Source organism: Neomonachus schauinslandi, chromosome 9 (genome assembly GCF_002201575.2).
Source record: "Neomonachus schauinslandi chromosome 9, ASM220157v2, whole genome shotgun sequence".
NCBI lineage: Eukaryota > Metazoa > Chordata > Mammalia > Carnivora > Phocidae > Neomonachus > Neomonachus schauinslandi.
The window spans coordinates 120,753,717-120,773,608 of record NC_058411.1 but is presented as its reverse complement, the minus strand read 5'-3'; the positions used below and the strand labels follow the sequence as shown (position 1 = coordinate 120,773,608).

The 19,892-nt window shown below is 37.2% G+C and overlaps 1 protein-coding gene across 1 annotated transcript; it reads left to right on the top strand.

Annotated features, from left to right (window-relative positions):
* Positions 1-9,660: 9,660 nt before the first annotated feature.
* On the top strand, positions 9,661-11,166 carry MKRN3 (makorin ring finger protein 3). The gene has a single exon (XM_021680432.1). It carries the CDS (start codon positions 9,661-9,663, stop codon positions 11,164-11,166), a length of 1,506 nt encoding a protein of 501 aa, XP_021536107.1.
* The last annotated feature ends 8,726 nt before the right edge of the window (positions 11,167-19,892 follow it).

Sequence of the window (19,892 nt, the reverse complement as noted above, 5' to 3'; positions counted from 1 at the left end):
CATCTTGCCAGCACCTTGATCTTGGACTACTCAGCTTTCAGAACTATGGGAAATAAATCTCTGTTATTTAAGCCATCCAGTCTGTGGTATTTTGTTATGACAGTCTAAGCAGGCTAATACACATAACACACATAATAGCACAGCTCCACCTTGTATGTACTTACCACCCCTGCCTATGAAAATCTCATATAGCATACATGCTTGTGTTTAAAGCCAGAAAGTGAGATTTCTGTTATTTCTTGGGTAAATGTTAGTTTTCTTCTAAAAACCTTAGTGTTTTAAATTTCCAGTGTAAATTTCTCTTGAGGTAACATTTTATATATGTTATGAGGTAGAGATCATGTTTCTATTTCTTGTTTAAGTTAGTTATCAGATTGACTCAACATCATTTATTGAGAAAACTATCTTCAATATTCTGAAGTGCCATAGTTGTTATGAATCAAATACCCTTGTGTGGGGGTCTATTTCTGAACTCTCTATTCAATTTTCTATGACTGCACCAATATCCACTGTGTTAATTACAGTAGCCTTGAAATACATTTTGATATCTGGTAAAAGTAATTCTTCCAACTACATTTTGATATCTGGTAAAAGTAATTCTTCCAACTTTGTCTCTCTCCCTCAAGGTTACCTGATTATATTTGGTCATTAGCACTTGCATATGCATTTCAGATTGACCCTTTCAAGTTATACACACACGCACACACACACACAAGCATTTTGACTGAGTTTCTAACTAATGCATAGATCAAATTTCTAAATATTAACCTTCTTAAAATATTGAGTCTCCCATTCCTTTATCATGGAATATCTCTCTGTTTAGGACTTCCTAAATTTCTCTCAATCATAGTTTGATTTCTATGTATATATCTTTGGATTTATTCCTAGAATATTTAAAATATCCCCATTCTCTTTTAATTTTAATGAATTCTTAAATTTCATTTACTACTATTCATTATAGAAATGTAAAGATATACTTGATTTTTGTATACTGACATTTTATCCAGTGGCTTTGCTACCTTCATTAATTTGAATAGTTCAGCTGTGTTCTAAATTTTATACTGTCCTGTTAATAACTCATTTCCAGTTAAAGTACATTTTATTTCTGTACTTGCCTCATTATATTAGCTAGGACCTGAGTAAATATATAAATAAACAATATAAATATAAATAAATATAAATGCTGGTTGATGGCACTGTGACCTTGTTCTTGGTTTTAGAGGGAAAGCTTTGTACATTTAAACACTAAATATGACATTTATCTACTCAAATAAATTACTTTCTATTCTTAGTGTCCTAAGAATTTTATCATAAATGTATATTGTTTTAACAGAAAAATATGGACTCGGGGGAGCTTATTTTATTTTTCTCCTTTAATGTACTAATGCAGTTATTTGCACTAATCGATTTTTAAATCATTCTTAGAAACATCTTTATTACAGGTGTTCTTAAATATTTCTGTGCATTGCAGAATGGATATATCTTTCATTCACTGATATAATACTGTTCTAAATGCAGCTTGCATTTAGCATTCTTCGAAACATATTTACTGCAAGTGTTCTCAAACATTTCTCTACATGCTTTTCAGAGTTGGTGTCACTTACATTTACTAATACAACAAGGTGCTAAATGCAGCATGCCAATTGTGTTGTTAGAAATGTCTAATTACAACAGCTCTTAGCACTAATCTACATGCATTACAGAATGAGCATAAGTTCCATGCACTAATATAACTCTGTTCTCAATGCAGCTTGCATGCAGCATCTTAGAAACATCTTGATTACAGCTGTTCTTGAAAAGTTCTCTCCATGCTTTACAGAACGGCTGTGCATTTCTTTCACTGATATAACACTATTTTAAATGCAGCTTGCAGTTAGTGTCTGAGAAACATCTGCATGTGTATACCAATCAACTCTTTTTTTATTGAGATACACTTAACATATACCATTACATTAATTTCCAGCAAATAGCATACTGCTTCAATATTTGTTTATGTTGCAAAACGATCACCACGATAAGTCTAGTTAGCATCCATTAACACACACAGTTATGGTATTTTTTCTTATTATGAGAACTTTTAAGATCTACTCTCTTATCAACTTTCAAATATACAATACAGTATTGCAATATTATTAACTATGGCCACCACATTGTACATTACATCCCCAGGACTTATTTATTTTATAACTGGAAGCTTGTACCTTTTGATCACCTTCACCCACTTTGCCCACTGCCCACCCCCTGCCTCTAGCAACCACCAACCTGCTCTCTGTATCTACTAACTTTTGAAAATTGACTTTCAAATATAGCTATCTTGAATCATGAGAATTAACCCTTCTTTGCTGTTATATATTGTTTTATTTTTTATTTTTAAAGATTTTATTTATTTATTTGACAGAGAGAGACACAGCGAAAGAGGGAACACAAGCACGGAGAGGGGGAGGGGGAGAAGCAGGCTTACCGCTGAGCAGGGAGCCCATGTGGGGCTCGATCCCAGGACCCTGGGATCATGACCTGAGCTGAAGGCAGACGCTTAATGACTGAGCCACCCAGGCGCCCCATATATTGTTTTAGAGATCATTGGACTTCATTTTTAATTTTCTATCAATTTGAATCAAAGTTTATGAGCAACAGGGGTCTGCAATGTTTCTTCTTACATATTTAATGGGATTTATTGTGAATATATCTGGGCCTGGAGTTTTGTAAGAGGGCTTTTAATTACATGACTTTACTTTTATAAGCTGTGTTTTCTAGGAAGTTTACCATTTCAACTACATTATCATATTTGATGACTGAAAGTTGTTCATGATATCTTTTTATAATCTCCTTAAGGTATATGTGAACAGTAAGAATATCACTGTTTTTCATTCTCGATATTGGTTAGTTGAGTAATTCCCCCCCTTTTTTGTTTTTGTTTTCAGTGAAGCACACCAGTGGTTTAGCCACATTAATTAATTTTTTTTTTTTTTTTTAGATTTTATTTATTTGACAGAGAGAGAGAGCAAAAGCAGGGGAAGTGGCAGGCAGAGGGAGTGGGGGAAACAGACTTCCTGATGAACAGGGAGCCTGATGCGGGGCTTGATCCCAAAACCCTGGGATTATGACTGAGCCAAAGGCAGAGGCTTAACTGACTGAGCCACCCAGGTGCCCCCACATTACTAATCCTATTAAAGAATCAACTTCTGGTTATTCTTGTTATATGTTTATTTTATTAATTTCTGTTCTCATTTTTGTTATTTTCTTCACCTATATATATATTTTTTTGGTTAAATTTGTTGTCATTTTATTGCAATTACCCAAGGAGAGTGATTGTATCAGAGATAACCAGACTTGCTCATTTTCCAATATATTCCTTTTAAGGTATACAATTTCCTCGAAGGAGCATTGATTTCCATGAAGCAAAAACAAATTTTTACATAGGCACCTTCATTAGTAATCACATCGTAGTATGTTCTGATTTACTTTGTGATTTTTTTCTTTGAATTTTGGGTTATTTGGAAATAGAGTTATTAATATCTCAATACAGAAATGATTTTCTAGTTATATTTTATTATTGATTTCTGGTTCAAATTTATTCTGGAGTCAGGAAATATATTCGGAATTATTTCAATCCTTTGAAATTATTGAGGCATCCTTTAGACCCAATATGTTGTTAATTGTCATAAATGCCTGGTGTGTAATTTTCACAGGCTAAATTTGATGGATATAGTGTGTTTATAAACATCTATTTGGTCAGTATATTAACTGTGTATCAAAATCTCTAAAACCTTGCAGGTTTTTCCCCCTTCAGCTTATTCAATCAATCACATCCCTGCTCTCTAGTGGCCAGAAATATTAATGTGCTTTCTTATGTGGTATGGGGGAGACAAATGACACTGTCTGGTCAGTTAGGTATGATTGTTCACAAGTCTCTTTAAAACTGCTTAAATGTTTTGGAGGAGGAAAGGAACAGAGTAAGAAACGTGGGAAATAATGAGTATTTTTTTATTTTTATATTTTAAAAAATAAAAAGCGCTATTCCATGGAGCCAAAAGTTAGATGAATTCTGTCCTTTTATCCCTATGGCCACAGTTTGTAGGTCTGAGTGTATATCCATAGCACAGTGACCATGTCCTCTTCCTAAATTGGATGGAGGCAATAGGACTCCAACATTACTATGTCATATTCTACCCCCATCTCTTTTTGTTGCCTTTTTAAAAATTATTTTGAAACTTCTGGAAATGAAGCTTCTTCTTTCCTTATTGATGTATTTAAGGCTATAAATTTTGCCTCTAAGCACAGCTTTGAGTGCATCCTAAATATTTTAATGTGCCATAATTTCATTATTGTTCAAGTGAAAATATTTTCTAATTTTCTTTGTGATTTCTTTCATAAGTCATGGGTTATTTGGTTATGTAATGCTCTGTCTTGGGTTTGGTCCCTCAAACACCACATTAGCTGTTTCCTAAGTACTTCAAGAACTTACTACATGTATTTGTCCCATTTCTATCATTGCTGTAGATGGAAACAAGAGCCTTATATAAGCTAATCTGGCTAGAAATTGAAGTTTAAGTATGTTTTAGATCTATAAAATAGATCAATATGAAAATAACAAAATTCTGTTACCCATGCTAAAGTATACACATACCTGAATTGTAGAAAGCATCCAAATATTTCTTGAAATTTCCAGTGTTTGATTATGATATAGATAATTCAGTGTAATTTTATCATCAGAGCAATTTTATGACAGTATAATTGAGTTGCTTGAGGAGCGTTTACACTTTTTTTAATATCAGTATTGAAATATGGAATTAAAAAGGCATTTCTGTTAACTTTCTTGTTATCTATTTGTTCATTCATGATGACTAGACATGGATTTCTCAAAACAGCCCACCCAGTCCCAGGATGAGTTAACAGACTCCTGTTCTACTCAGAATCCCATGACAATTATAAGTGATGAAGGGGCAAAAATATTGCACAAAGTACCTAAAACTGAACTTCCAAAAAATATTTTTTTCTTAAATTTCACCTAGCTTTAAAGCTTGACTTTTTTTTTCGGTTTATTGAAGTATAATTGATATAAAAAACACTGCACATAATTATTGTATATAATTTGGTGAGTTTGAATTCTGAACTGGAGTTGGCAAAAACTGCCTCTGTCAATTTCAAAATAAAAGTTAGTTTGCCTATCAGTATGAGAAAATAAGCATTCATTCATTCACGTCTCATGTGCCCAAACTTCAAGGATCCTATAGACATACTACTGCTGTATCCAGATACCAGAAAACATATTGACATGGTTAGAGACTTTAACTGCAGGATTCTTTAATTTTTTAAAATTTAAAATCAATTAATTAACATATAATGTGTTATTAGTTTCAGAGGTAGAGTTCAGTGATTCATCAGTTGCATATAACACCCAGTGCTCATTCCAAGTGCCCTCCTTAGCACCCATGATCCAGTTACCCCATCCCCCCACCTACCTCCCCTTCCACAACCCTCAGTTTATTTCCTAGAGTTAAGACTCTCTTATGGCTTGTCTCCCTCTCTGATTTCTTTGATTTCAAAGTCAAAAGACATTTATGGAGATCTCAAAGACTGTCCCTTATAACAGGTACTGCTCTATTCATTTTATAAGAATTATCTCCTTTAATACAGTAAACCTGTGAGCTAATCGCTTAGATTATTATTGCTGTTATTGTCACTTGCCAAATTTGGAAAAAAAAAAAAGGGGGTGAATTATTTGCCCAAGATGAATCCCTCAGAAAGTTGTGTATTCCAGATTTGAACCCCTGATGCCTGATTCTAGACCCTTGTTTTAGTTCCCATCTCCACAGTAGTACCTAAACGTTGGACCTGAAGCAGGTGTGTTTGCTGAAGGAAATTAATTTGACACAATTATGTGTCTTTTAAACATGGACATATCTGGTACATGGGGCTGAGCCCAGCAGGCCTGAGCTACTTGGAATAAAAGTCTGTGGGGCCTCCTGAATTTTTTCTACCCATCCCTACAGTCCACTTCTGAGTAACTCTCCTGTGCCAGGGGCTTTTGTTATGCTGCTTAGACTGTGCCTCAGCCCTGCAGTGCCAGAAACCACCTCCCCCCTTGTCATTCTGTGACCCAAGTGCTTAGTGCAGCCTGCTCAAGTGGAGCCATTGTTTTCATTCATCCCACTTGGACATCCAAATCCCAACCCGTGAGGAGCTCCTGCACTGCCCTGAAGACTGCTGTGTGTGCAAGTTGGTCTCAGGTCCCAGTCCTGAGTTCCTGAGTGGGTTTTTGAAAGAAAGAGCACTCAGCTGAGCCAAATAACTAGAGACATGATCAGATGTGTATTCTCAGAGACTGTGTGAAAACAGCAGTGCTTAAAAATTTAAAAAAATAAATAAATAAAATTAAAAAAAAACAGGGCAAACCAGGACAAAACAGCACTATGGCAGAGAAAATTCTCTGAGAATAGATATGTGACCCAGATGGGAAGTATTTGCTTATTCTTTCTACATGCATGGCCCCATTTCCAGTTATTCAGTCTCATATATTTAAAATCATGCAATTTTAGTTTCTAATAGCATGTATGAAATACTTTCACTATAAAACTGGAAGGTACAGTTCACTACGAGGTGGTAGGACATGAACAGAATTAGGAGCCACACAGGTGGGGGCCTGAAAACAGCTGCCCAATGCCAGCTGCATAGGCTTGGACAGGTTAGAAAATCTCTGCTCCCTCCTGGGTGAGGAGATGGTATGGTCAAATACCACTTACAACTTCACTGTCCAAGACAGTAGCTACTAGCCCTATGCCTTAAAATTAAATTCAGTCCCTCAGCTATTCTAACCACATTTCAAGTACTCAAGAGCCACATGGGTCTTGGGGCGCCTGGCTGGCTCTGTCAGTTCAGCAGCGGACTCTTGATTTAGCTCAGGTCATGATCTCAGGGTCATGAGATTAATCCCCGTGGCGAAGCCTGCTTAAGATTCTTTTTCATCCTCTCTCTCTGCCCTTCCCCCCATCTCTGGTGTGCTCCCCCTCTCTCTGAAAAAAGAAAAAGAAAAAGAAAAAACAAAAAAGAACCACATGGGGCTAATAGCTATCAAACTAGAATACTGGACAGAACATGCACAAAATCATCACAGAACATTCTACTGGACAGGGCTGGTCTATAAAAAGTGGATCAAATATAAATTAAACACAGTGCTGGGAACATATTACCATTTAACAAATAACAGTTGGATATTCAAGATTCTTACGTTTGTGAATCTGTAAAAAGCCTGATATATAAATCCACTCTTTATGCTCTAAGTTTTTTTTTTTTCCCCTATAAAAATCTTCAGGGCTGTCAAAGGAATATCCATCAACCAATGCATTTATGAAAGGAAAGAGAATGCAAGTTAGCTTGGGGAGAACTGGCATCCCCAGTACAAAACTCAGTAACCATACAAAAGAAAAAAAAATCAAAATCACCATGATGTCCTATATTCATGGTGGAAAACAGCAATATTCTCATAATTACCAAATAAGAAAAAGCTTAACTTTCAAAAATATTGAGCTTAGCTTCTACTGCATGAGCAGAGGATCCCCTGATTTCTTTAAATCTTCCTAAATAAAACATGATTTTAATTTCTACAACTTTAGTTTGATTTCTGGGATCATTAACTTTTTGTTATAAATGTTATGAATTTTAAATGTTTAAGTGTCATTTAACTGAAATGGAAATACAACTGTTTGGTATATTGTACTTCTATCCAATGTCCTTGCTAAACGGGCTTATTAAATCTAATGGCTTATCAATATTTTTTTCTAATTTTTTTGCTGTTTCCTATTAATAATTCTTTTATAATTGTAACATCTTTTATTTCTTTGCTTGCCTTATGGTACTGGCTAGGACTGAAAACATTATAGAACTTTTTGCCTATTTATTTCAGATGGAAAGCTTTAAAATCTTTTATTTAGGGAATTATTTTTAATTACAGATTTAATTTATGTAACAGGTCAGTATGTTTCTTTTTTCTGCTCCTGCTATAATAGTTGTGGCTCTAGAAATAAGACCATTTTGTATAAATTTTCATTTATACATGATTTTCATGTCTCTCATGATTTTTCATGTCTGTTACTAATGTAGTGATACCACTTTTAAAATTTCTGATATTATTTGAGGCTTCTTCATTTTTTTCTTAATAAATTTAGCCAGAAATTTAGGTCTCAATAATCTGTTTAAAGATTACACTTGATTCATTACCCTTACTTCACGTTTTTTTTTTTTTTTTTATTAGTTGCTTCAGTCTGATTTCTGTTCTACTATTCAGACTTTCTCCAATTTTAAAAATTAGGTTATAAATTCCAAGAAACTCGTTTTGGCAAACAAAATCCAGTAATACATAAAATGATAAAACATCATAACACAGAAAGATTTATTCCTGGGGGGGGGATGGCAAATTAAATATTTGAAAATCTATTCGTGCAAGTAATCACATTAAGAGGATAAAGGGGAAAATAAAAAAAAAAAAAGATCATTTCTCAATGCAGAAAACGACATGATAAAATTCATTATACATCCATGATAAGTACTCTTAGCAAAGGAGGCATTTTTTTTTTTTTTACTCATCTACTGAAATATATTTGCAAAACAACAAAGAGCTCACAGAGGAAATTAAAAAGCACCACTTGTGAGCAGAATGATAGAGAACACATTATGAAAGGCTTGCCTGTCACAATACCGGACAAACCTCCGTGAAAGACAGGGAACAAAGGGCCACCATGAGTTAAGCGAGCAAGAGAAAATAAAAGCCAGGGTCACACAGAGGACAGTAGCTTATTATGCTGCATCAGGATTGTATGAGGTCGACAGCTTCTGCACAGTGGGAAGGGAGAACTGGAAATCACTATAAACTAAGACATCTGAAAGCGCTAAAGTGGCCTCAGATCAGAAGCACTCACTGCTAAAGCCTTGCCTGCAAAGAGCATTTCCAAAGTAAGCTTGCAAGAATTTCCAGAATAAAGACCAAAAGAAATCATGTCTTGTCAACAAAAAGCTTTCCACAGTGACAGCCATAAGGCTAGGAAGAAAAAAAAAAACAAACACACACACACACACACAAAGACCCATGTAGACATAAAATGGAGTGAACAGGAAAAAAAAAAAAAAAACATATATAATATTCATGAACGAGACGTTCCAGCATAAGCAGTGACGTGGGGGGGGGTTATGATTTTTAAAACAGGCATATACGAAAAAGCAATAAAATACAATGTGTCTGAGTGAACACTGCAAGAGATTAAATTAAAACCTCAAAGAGCTGTGATTACGTCCTCCAGAGAAGCGCGCGAGCGAGAGGCATTGGGATCGGCCAGCTGGCGTGTAGAGGAGCAGGGCAAAGGCCGGGGAAGGGGCGGGGCAGCCCCGACTGACGAGAACAAAGGAGGATACGGAATCACCGAACACGCTGTACGGACCGTACAGAATGAATAGAGGACTGACGTTGCCCCCACAGGAAGTGTCCGCCGCGCCTGCCCAGAGAGGAAGTAGGAACCCATAGTCACAGGAAGAGAGCAGGGGAGAAGGAAAAGAGATGCACACTTCATAGATAAGACACCCCGGTGCCAGCTCCGGCTCTCTGGGCCTCAAGCCTAAAGGAAGAGACACCGGAGAAGTTCCGGTACCATTTGGGGAGACGAAGCTGCCATGGAAGAGCCTGCAGCTCCCACTGAAGCCTCTGAGACACCTGGGGCATCTCCGGGTGCCGAGGCAGCAGGGGAGGGTGCAACTGGGCCTTCCCTCCGCACGCGCCCGGTCTTCCGGCAGTTTGCAGCTGCAGGTCCGGCCCCCCTCCGCACGTCACGTCTGAGGCCTGCGCAGGCTGCAGGGGGAGGGGCTGGGCCCAGTCGGCTGCCGGGCCGGAGTGGTGGCAGCTGGACGAAGCAAGTCACCTGCAGGTATTATCTGCATGGGCTTTGCAAGGAGGGGGAGAACTGTCGTTACTCTCATGACCTCTCAGGCCGGCAGTTGGCCAGGGAGGGCCATGGTTCACCGCCTTGGGCCTCTGCAGACCAAGGCCCTAGCACGGCTGCGCATACCGAGACCCTGCCTCAGGAAGTGGCGGAAGCCCCCCCTGCTGCGTCCTCTTGCTCCTTGCCTGTGATTGGCTTGGCTGCTGAAAGGGGTTTCTTTGAAGCTGAGAGAGACACTGCAGGCCTTGAAGCTGCTGGAGGAGCAGGTGCAGAAGGCTGGGAGAATGCCATTGAGTTTGTTCCTGGGCAACCCTACCGGGGCCGCATTTTCCCTTTTGTTCCCAGGGCTCCTCTGCAGAGCTCAGTGACTGAGAGGGAACAGATTGCAGTGGGAAGGGGGCAGCAGCTTTGCCGGGATGCTGCCATGGGGCAGTGCTTTCGTGGGGAGAGCTGCATGTATCTCCATGGAGAGATATGCGATATGTGTGGGCTTCAGGTCTTGCACCCTGTGGATGCTGTGCAGAGGGCAGACCATATAAAGGCTTGCATTGAAGCACACGAGAAGGATATGGAACTCTCGTTTGCAGTGCAGCGAAGTATGGACAAAGTGTGTGGCATCTGCATGGAGGTTGTCTATGAGAAAGCCAACCCCAGTGACTGCCGCTTTGGCATCCTCTCCAACTGCAACCACACCTACTGTCTTAAGTGTATCCGCAGGTGGAGGACTGACAAACAGTTTGGCAACAGGATCGTCAAGTCCTGTCCACAGTGCAGGGTCACCTCCAACTTTGTCATTCCCAGTGAGTTCTGGGTGGAGGAGGAGGAAGAGAAGCAGAAACTTATTCAGCAGTACAAGGAGGCAATGAGCAACAAGACTTGCAGGTATTTTGCTGAAGGCAGGGGTTTCTGCCCATTTGGAGAGAACTGTTTTTACAAGCATGCAGACCCTGAGGGCCCGGGAGAGGATCCTCAGAGGCAGGGTGCTGGGGAATCCGGTGCTCACTGCAGTCAACTTTTGGAGCCTACTCAGGTGGGAGAGGGTGAGATACCCTTTAAAAGCAGTAAAAAAGAGCTTGTCATGCTTCGGCTGGCCAATCTGTTGTTTAAGTGTTTTCTTTCACTGGCAAATGATGAGCTTTCTTTCTCAGAGGACCAGTGGGACTTGCTTCATTATGAGCGGGAAAATTTTTTTCAGTTTGATCTGTGGCATTATGCTGTGGCATGTGGTCTGTTGTGCTAAGGCTCTGCCATCTGCTGTTGCTTGTTTTCTGTTTATAGACACATCTATCATTCACAGAGGCTATTGAAGCCATTTTTATAAAGCATTCATCTCTGTTTTCTTGTCCATCCCCATTTCAAGGTTATGGTGCTTTACTGTGGTGAACTGTAACAAAAAGTCCTTAAAGTTATTGTTTGATGAAATGAATATTACTGTAGTTTATGGTTTATTTTGTCATCTCTGTTTTCAACAGGATTGACTCAGTTCTAGTCTAGTGTTTACAGAATTTCCACACTCATTTTGAAGTCCCTCAAGAATAAATGTGACAGGGTGAAGGGAGAAGTCTTAACTGAACAAGGAGCTTTTTGCTACTACAGCCTTAAGAAATGGACCCTCGCAGGGCCTTTGTGGTACAACTGCTCATCTTTGTTGTTTACATGTCTGTTCCTTCCCTCATTCCCCTTCAAGTGCACTCTTGAACATGTGGTTACCTTGTGGTTTTGTGTTTTACCTGACCAGAACCAGGTGTGTATGTTTACATGTTTTTATCCTGTTAAGCTTGATGTGAAATTATTTATATTTGAAAGTCTATATTTAATAATTGTGTATATGCATATAAATGTATATAAAAGTTACATAATTGGAGATATATATAAAAGATACACCATCATATAATATAGTATATGGAAGAGCTGCAAGCTGAAAGTGAAAGGCTAATAGGATTTGCTGTTTTGTTGAGCGTGAGGTGTGTAAATAATCTTTTTGTCCTTTTCGCAGGCTCAGTGGTTAGCATCTAATGAAATCAGATATTCAAGTGGCTCTGGTCAGTTGTAGCAGACACAGATAAAGGACTTACAAAATAGGACATTGGTAATTCCTATGATGGCATTAATAGCTCACTGTGCTATTATACATACAGAAATGTGTGTTCCCATGCAGTTTAGCACAATCTCATTATTCCTTATAACAGCACAATCAATCCTGAACTCTCTGAGTTCTTTGTATTCAGTAAACATTCAAAAAAAAGGGGATTTTGACAAAAGTTTTCGACATATAAGTGACAAAATTATAAAAGAAAAGAATAACAAAAGTATTGAAACCAATCATAAGAATGGAAAGATAAAAATAGTGAAATATATAAAGGGACAAAAACTAAAATACAATAGTGATAAGGGAATATGATAACACAATTACACTATCAGATTAAATGAATATGGCTTAAAAACTAAAACTCCGGGCGCCTGGGTGGCTCAGTTGGTTAATCGACTGCCTTCGGCTCAGGTCATGATCCTGGAGTCCCTGGATCGAGTCCCACATCGGGCTCCCTGCTTGGCAGGGGGTCTGCTTCTCCCTCTGACCCCCCCCCTCATGTGCTCTTTCTCATTCTCTCTCTCAAATAAATAAATAAATAAAAATCTTTAAAAAAAAAAAACTAAAACTCCAAGATGATCAGACTTTTTTTTTTTAAAGATTTTATTTATTTATTTATTGGACAGAGAGACAGCGAGAGCAGGAACACAAGCAGGGGAGTGGGAGAGGGAGAAGCAGGCTTCCCGTGGAGCAGGGACCCTGATGTGGGGCTCGATCCCAGGACCCTGGGATCATGACCTGAGCCGAAGGCAGACGCTTAACAACTGAGTTACCCAGGCACCCCAAGATGGTCAGACTTGATTAAAATTAAAATGAAATTGTATGCTGTTTAAAATACAAAGCTACAACATAAGAATACAGAAACATTAAAAGTAATAGAATGAAAAAAATGCAATGCTGTGGCTTTTGCAATAGAGGAAGTTGATATTAAGGACAAACGCATTGCTGGAGATAAATAAGATTAGTATATAGACATTGTAATTTACCTGGAAGATAGAACTATTACAATTTGTATTCATTTAATAACACAGCATCAGATATACAAATAGATAATAAGAAAAATACAAAATTTAAGTGGACAGTTTTCATACGTCTTTTTAGTAACTGAACAAGCAAATGAAGTGAAACCCAGCAAAATTCTAACAATTTATCTAATGTAAAATGTGTAGAATTCTGTATGCATCAACTGCAGAACATTCTTCTCTTGGCTGAGAGGTGAAGATATGCCAGGTGCATCAATTCCAGGAGATCCAGATTTCCTGACCATTCAGCAAAGGCAGGGTACATTTACAGAGTTTGTGCCATGTACTAAGCACTCTCCAAAGCACCAATTTAATTCCCAGACCAACCTTATGAAGTACTTGCTATAACTTTATAAAGCAAGTACTTTATATATAGAGAGAGAGAGGTTAAATTTGCCCATATAGCTATGGCCCATAGGTATAAATTAGTGGAACCACAAATGGAATTCAGTGGTCTATTTCCAGAACACCGGCACCATGCTTCCTCTTCCCTCAACTACATGCCCAGGATCACCTGGACCAGCTGAATATTGCTAATGGTAACATGTGTGCAATCTCTAAGTATGGATGGTTCAGCCGGGTGGGACAGAGATGGACATAAATAAGCTCCTAAGAGAATGTGGGGGCTGTGGGGCTTTGTCTTTTGGCTTACAGACTCAGTATTTCTTAGTCCCTTACTCACAATATGCCTCAGCTTCCCAAATTTTTACACTGCTTCTCCCTTCTTACATGATTCCTGATTTTATTGGTAAGTATTTCAGCCCATTTCACTGGCATCTTTGCCATATTTCTTCCATATTGATTCCTCTCGTCCAAAGAATTCACCAATCAAGAGGCCGTGGATGCCTAACTATTACTCTCATGCAGGGTGAGTGATTCCAAACAAAATTCAAACATGCTGGTACCCCTGAGGCCACCCCCGTCATGCAGGGGAAAGAGGGCTCAGATGACCAAACAACCAAAGAAAAGGACCAGATGGGTCACTCTGAAAGACTGTACTGACACCAAAGTCTCAAGAGTTTTGAATAGTGGCTAAGCTGCTATTAAGGAGGGGTTTTTAAGCTGAGCTTGGAAAGCTTTGAAAACTTTGTCCTAATCTACACTACCTAATGTTCTGAAATAGCATGTTTTTATCCAAATAGCATCTTGCAACAATCATAATAAAGTTCAGGAGATACAGTGGAACAAGGATTGGCAGAAGATAAAGTGGTTTTGGTGACAATGAATATAATTAGAATTCAGACTCTGCTTCTTACCAGCCATGAAGTCTGGAGCAAGTTACTTTAATTTTCTATACCTCATTTTTTTTTATATGAGAAGTGGGTACAGCACCACCTATTTTGCAGGGTTGTTATGATGATCAAATGTAATCTGGACAAAGAACTTGAAACATAGATGGTATTTTTAAAGTGGCATGTGTAAAAATAGCATTTATGTGTGTTTGTGACCTCAGAAGAGTTTGCACAAGAATCAGTACTCCACGAAGTTTTTCTCTTTGGAAATCTTTGGAACTTGTGTTAAAGTAACATTATTATTTTATGATTTTTTGTAGCATGGGGGCACATTACCTATATAGTCATAATTTCAAAAAGATCAAGTAATTTTTCAAAAAAAGTCATTCAGTCAAAACTAAAAATGTGCTATTTAATTCTTGAAATACAGTAAGCAACAAAAATATGTATTATTTGTGATGGATGTCTACATGAGGAAAATAAATAAAATAATGTTTAAAAAATGGGATTTTTCTGTTCCCTCATTAGCTCATTCAGAGGTCAAATAAAGGGATGTCACTGCCACCAGGTCTGGGAAAAGTGTTCCAAGGGCTTGCTCACGAAGACAGCTGGGCCACTCCTGTCGCAGTCAGAAACAAAGGAGCCCTTGCCACACAAAAGTTTTCTTTGTGAGTGATTCACAGTGTGTGCCGGCCCCTCCCCCACGAGGATTCATGGACTCAGCCCAGGAGTCTGTACAGAAGATATCATTTTAACCACACACACACACACACACACACACACACACACACAAGCCTGCGTGAAACAAGTCTGATTTGCTTATGCTTCACATGACTAAATTTGGTGGATGTACAGACTTAGAAATATGCTAACATTTTATCTAATATTCCTTCCCCTCTAACACATGGAAATCACTTTGTCTCACATGCCATTAAATCCATTTACTGCATTTCAAGAACTTAAAGGAAAAAAATTCCAGTCCATAGTTGGCACCCATATGCATTTTTTATTTTGCACTTTTGTAAACATCTTGGGGGACTGTTTTTTGTTTTCACAGTAGATGCTGAACCTCAGCCTCAGTGTAAGTTGGAGTTGGGGTGGGGATGGGTAAAGAGAGTCTTGGAAAATAACCCAGCACTAGAGCAAAAAAGTAAATTAATGCATGTCAGGATTTTTGCCATAAAAATATATAGTATATCAAATTTTCCAGTGTTGTATGGACACTAACAAACTATCAGATCATAATGAAACCTGAGCGGTGAAGGGGGGGAGGTCAGGCTCAGGATCTGCCAACTGATGAGCTGTGGAGTCGCTCAGGGATTTCTGAAACAAGACAGGGCTGGCTGAACGCCATCATTTAATTCTACTGCCAGGGGTAAGACCAAGGGGAAAAATTCCAACCTCACAAAGAAACCATCCTGGTTTCCAAGTCATATAACCCTGGCCAGTGCATGTTTGGAGCACTGGACACAAGCTGCTGGTGCTCTTAGTTTGAGTACCAGATCAAATACAGAGTAGCCAGTAAATGTGGACTGCAAATAAAGAACACTTAAAAAAAAAAAAAAAAGGAACTGTCAATTACATGAGAAGTTAGTAGTCAGGCAATATTCTCCAATGTCGATACAAGAAAATTAGCCACCACCATGTGAAGCTTCTTTTAAATATCTCTTTTAAAATAATTTGATGAAAGAGTGAATTCAAAGTAATTTAGCAGGACCAAATAATAAAAAATTATACGATAATTTGTAAGATGGTACTGAATCTCTGCTCAGAATAAACTAATTTTAAATACCAATATACATTGTCTAGAAAGACAAATCACAAATAGGTATTCAAATCTGTAAATTTTATTTTTTTAAAGATTTTATTTTATTTTTTTGACAGAGAGACACCTAGCAAGAGAGGGAACAGAAGCAGGGGGAGTGGGAGAGGGAGAACAGGCTTCCAGACGCTTAATGACTGAGCCACCCAGGCATCCCACAAATCTATAAATTTTAAAGAAATTGCAATATAGAGGTAAACAGAATTAAGAATGATTAAAGCAAAAATTAGTGGATCAGAAAATTGAAATATAAAAGTTGTTTCTTGGGGCACCTGGGTGGCTCAGTTAAGTGACCAACTCTATATTTCTGCTCAGGTCATGACCTCAGGTTCGTGAGATTGAGCCCCGTGTTGTTCTCTGGGTTGGGTATGGAGCCTGGTTAAGATTCTCTCCCGCTCCCTCTGCCCCTCCACCCCACACATGCATGTGCTCTCTTTCCCTCTAAAAAAAATAAAAGCTGTGTCTTTGAAAAAAAAAAAAACAGATAAACCATTAATTTAAAAAAAATAAAGGACAAGGTGCAATTAAAATAGGAAACAATAAATAGGAAGAAATCAAAGATTAAAAGACAAGAAATGGGAGATAAATTCTTGTTACACTGATGCAAACACATTTGATAATGGGAAAGAAATTTAAAATCTACATGAATATAATTTTTCAGACATTAATCTAGAAGACAAACTAATTACTAATGAGAAGTTAAGGTTGTCAGGAATGTACTTAGCCCTGTCCCCCCAAAGAAGAGAAGAGCAGGAAAAGACATTTGCCCCAGAAATTTACCAAAACCTTTAAATATATTATAATGTTATATAAACCATTCCAGAGAACAGAAGAAAGGGGACAGTTACATAACTTATGCGTGACACATATCATCAGTATCAAAATGTTACACCAACACAATACAAAAATAACTAGAATTCGATATCATTTGTGAATATTGATGCCAAAATAGTTCAAATGAAATATTAACAAACAAAAAACAGCACAGTAGAAGAATAAGAAATCAGAAAGTGGTAGATTATATTCCAGGAAAAAGAATGGAACAATAGTAGACAATATTTATCTTAATATATCAAAATAATAATCATATGAGCATCTTCATATAACCAAAAAAGAAAACTAAACTCATGATCATTATTATTATTTAAAACATAATACAGATGTATAAAATATAAAATTCTATACATGTATGTATACATACACAGTATAAAGTCTATTTTTTCAAGTTTTTATTCAAATTCCAGTTAACATACAGTGTTATAGTTTTTTCAGGTGTACAATATAGTGATTCAACACTTCCATACATCACCCGGTGCTCATCACTAGTGCCCTCCTTAATCCCCATAACCTATTTCATCCATCCCCCCCCCCCTCTCCCCTCTGGTAACCATCAGTTTGTTCTCTGTAGTTAAGTCTGTTTCTTGGTTTAACCTCTCTTTCTCTTTTCTTTTTCTCTTTGCTCATTTGTTTTGATTCTTAAATTCCACATGAGTGAAATCATATGGTATGTCTTTCTCTGACTTATTTCACTTAGCACATTTCTCTCTAGCTCCATCCATGCCATTGCAAATGGCAAGATTTCATTCTTTTTTATGGCTGGATAATACTCCATTCTTTATATATGCCACATTTTCATTATCCATTCATCACTCCATGGGCACTTGGGCCGTTTACAAAATTTGGCTATTGTAGATAATGCTTCTATAAACCTAGGCACGCATGTATCCTTTTGAATTAGTATTTTTGTAGTCTTTGGGTAAATACCTAGTAGTGCAATTGTTGGGACCTAGGGTAGTTCTATTTTTAGCTTTCTGAGGAACCTCCATACTGTTTTCCAGAGTGGCTACACCAGTTTGCATTCCCACCAATGGTGCAAGAGGGTTCCCTTTCTCTATATCCTCACCAACACCTGTTGTTTCTTGTGTTGTTGATTTTAGCTATTCTGATAGGTGTGAGGTGATATTACAGTTTTGATTTGTATTTCCCTGGTGATGAGTGATGTTGACTATCTTTTCATATGTCTGTTGGCCATCTGTATGTCTTCTTTGGAAAAATATCTGTCATATCTTCTACCCATTTTTAATTGAATTATTCATTTTTAGGTGTTGAGTTTTGTAAGTTCTTTATATATTTTGGATACTCATCCTTTATCAGATATGTCATTTGCAAATATCATCTCCCATCCTGTAGGTTGCCTTTTAGTTTTATTAATTGTTTCCTTCAATGTACAGAAGCTTTTTATTTTGATGAAGTCTCAATATTTTTGCTTTTGTTTCCCTTACCTCAGGAGACATATCTAGTAAGAAGTTGTTACAGGTGATGTCAAAGAGGTTACTGCCTCTGTTCTTCTCTAGGATTTTTATGATTTCAGGTCTTATATTTAGGTGTTTAATCCGTTTTGAATATTTTGTGTGTGTGTGATGTAAGAAAGTGATCCAGTTTCATTCTTCTGCATGTTGCTGTCCAGTTTTCCTAACACCAGTTGTTGAAGAGACTGTCTTTTTTCCATCGGATATTCTTTCCTGCTTTGTCAAAGATTAATTGACCATATCGTTGTGGGTTCATTTCTGGGTTTTCTATTCTGTTCTACTGATCTATGTGTCTGTTTTTGTGCCAGTACCATATTGTTTTGATCCTTTGTAATATAACTTAAAGTCTGGGATTGTGATGCCTCCAGCTTTGCTTTTGTTTTTCAATATTTCTTTGGCTTTTTGGGGTCTTTTGTGGTTCCATACAAATTTTAGGATTGTTTTTTCTAGCTCTGTGAAAAATGCTATTGGTGTTTTGATAGGGATTGCATTACACCTATAGATTGCCTTGGGTAGTATATGTCTACTTTTTTTTAATGCACACAGTCAGAATAACACATAACTAGGAAGGTAAATAAAGGAGATGAATGAAGAAGTTAAATAATAGAGAAAAATAAAATATTAAATATTAAGGCTGATTTGAGTTTTTGAAAACAATTTATAAAATAAACCATAATCTAAATTAAGAAAATGAGGAAAATAGGAGCAAAAAGCACATACATAATCACACATATACACAATCACACACACACATACACTTATCCAGTAGGAAGAATTCACCACAATTTGAGATTTTGTAAAGATATATAAGAAAAAAACATTACTCAATCAGATGCCAATTGATTGCAAAACCTGAGAGAAATTGATAATTTTCTAGGCATATATAAGTAAGCATTGGCTACAAAATACATTAAAATGTAACCTGTCATTTAACATATAATCCATAAAATATTTCACAGAATGCAGTTTAACCTAAAAAAAATTAGGAATTTCATAAAAACCTTCAAAGAACAAATAACTTCAGTGCTATTATACACAAATCAAAAATTATAAAAAAGGGAAAAGGGTCCCTTATGGTTTTATTTTCTGTTTTATTCTTTTTTTCCAGGTTTACTGAGATATAATTGACATATAACATTGTGTGTGTATGGTATAAAATGTAATTATTTGATATAAGTATTGCAAAATGATTGCAACAAGTTTAGTTACATTCCTCCTCTCTCTCCTGTGGTGAGAACTTTTAAAAGCTACTCTTAGCAACTTTCAAGTATACAATACACCATCATTAATACACCATCATTAGCCAACATGATGGTTTTTGTTGTTGTTGTTGTTGTTTTTGTTTGTTTTTAGATTCCACGTATGAATGAGATCATATAGTGTGTGTCTTTCTCTAATTTATTTCACATATCATAATTATTATAATGCCTCAGGGATCATCCACATTGTTTCAAATGGCAGAATAATATTCCATTGTATGATACACAATTTA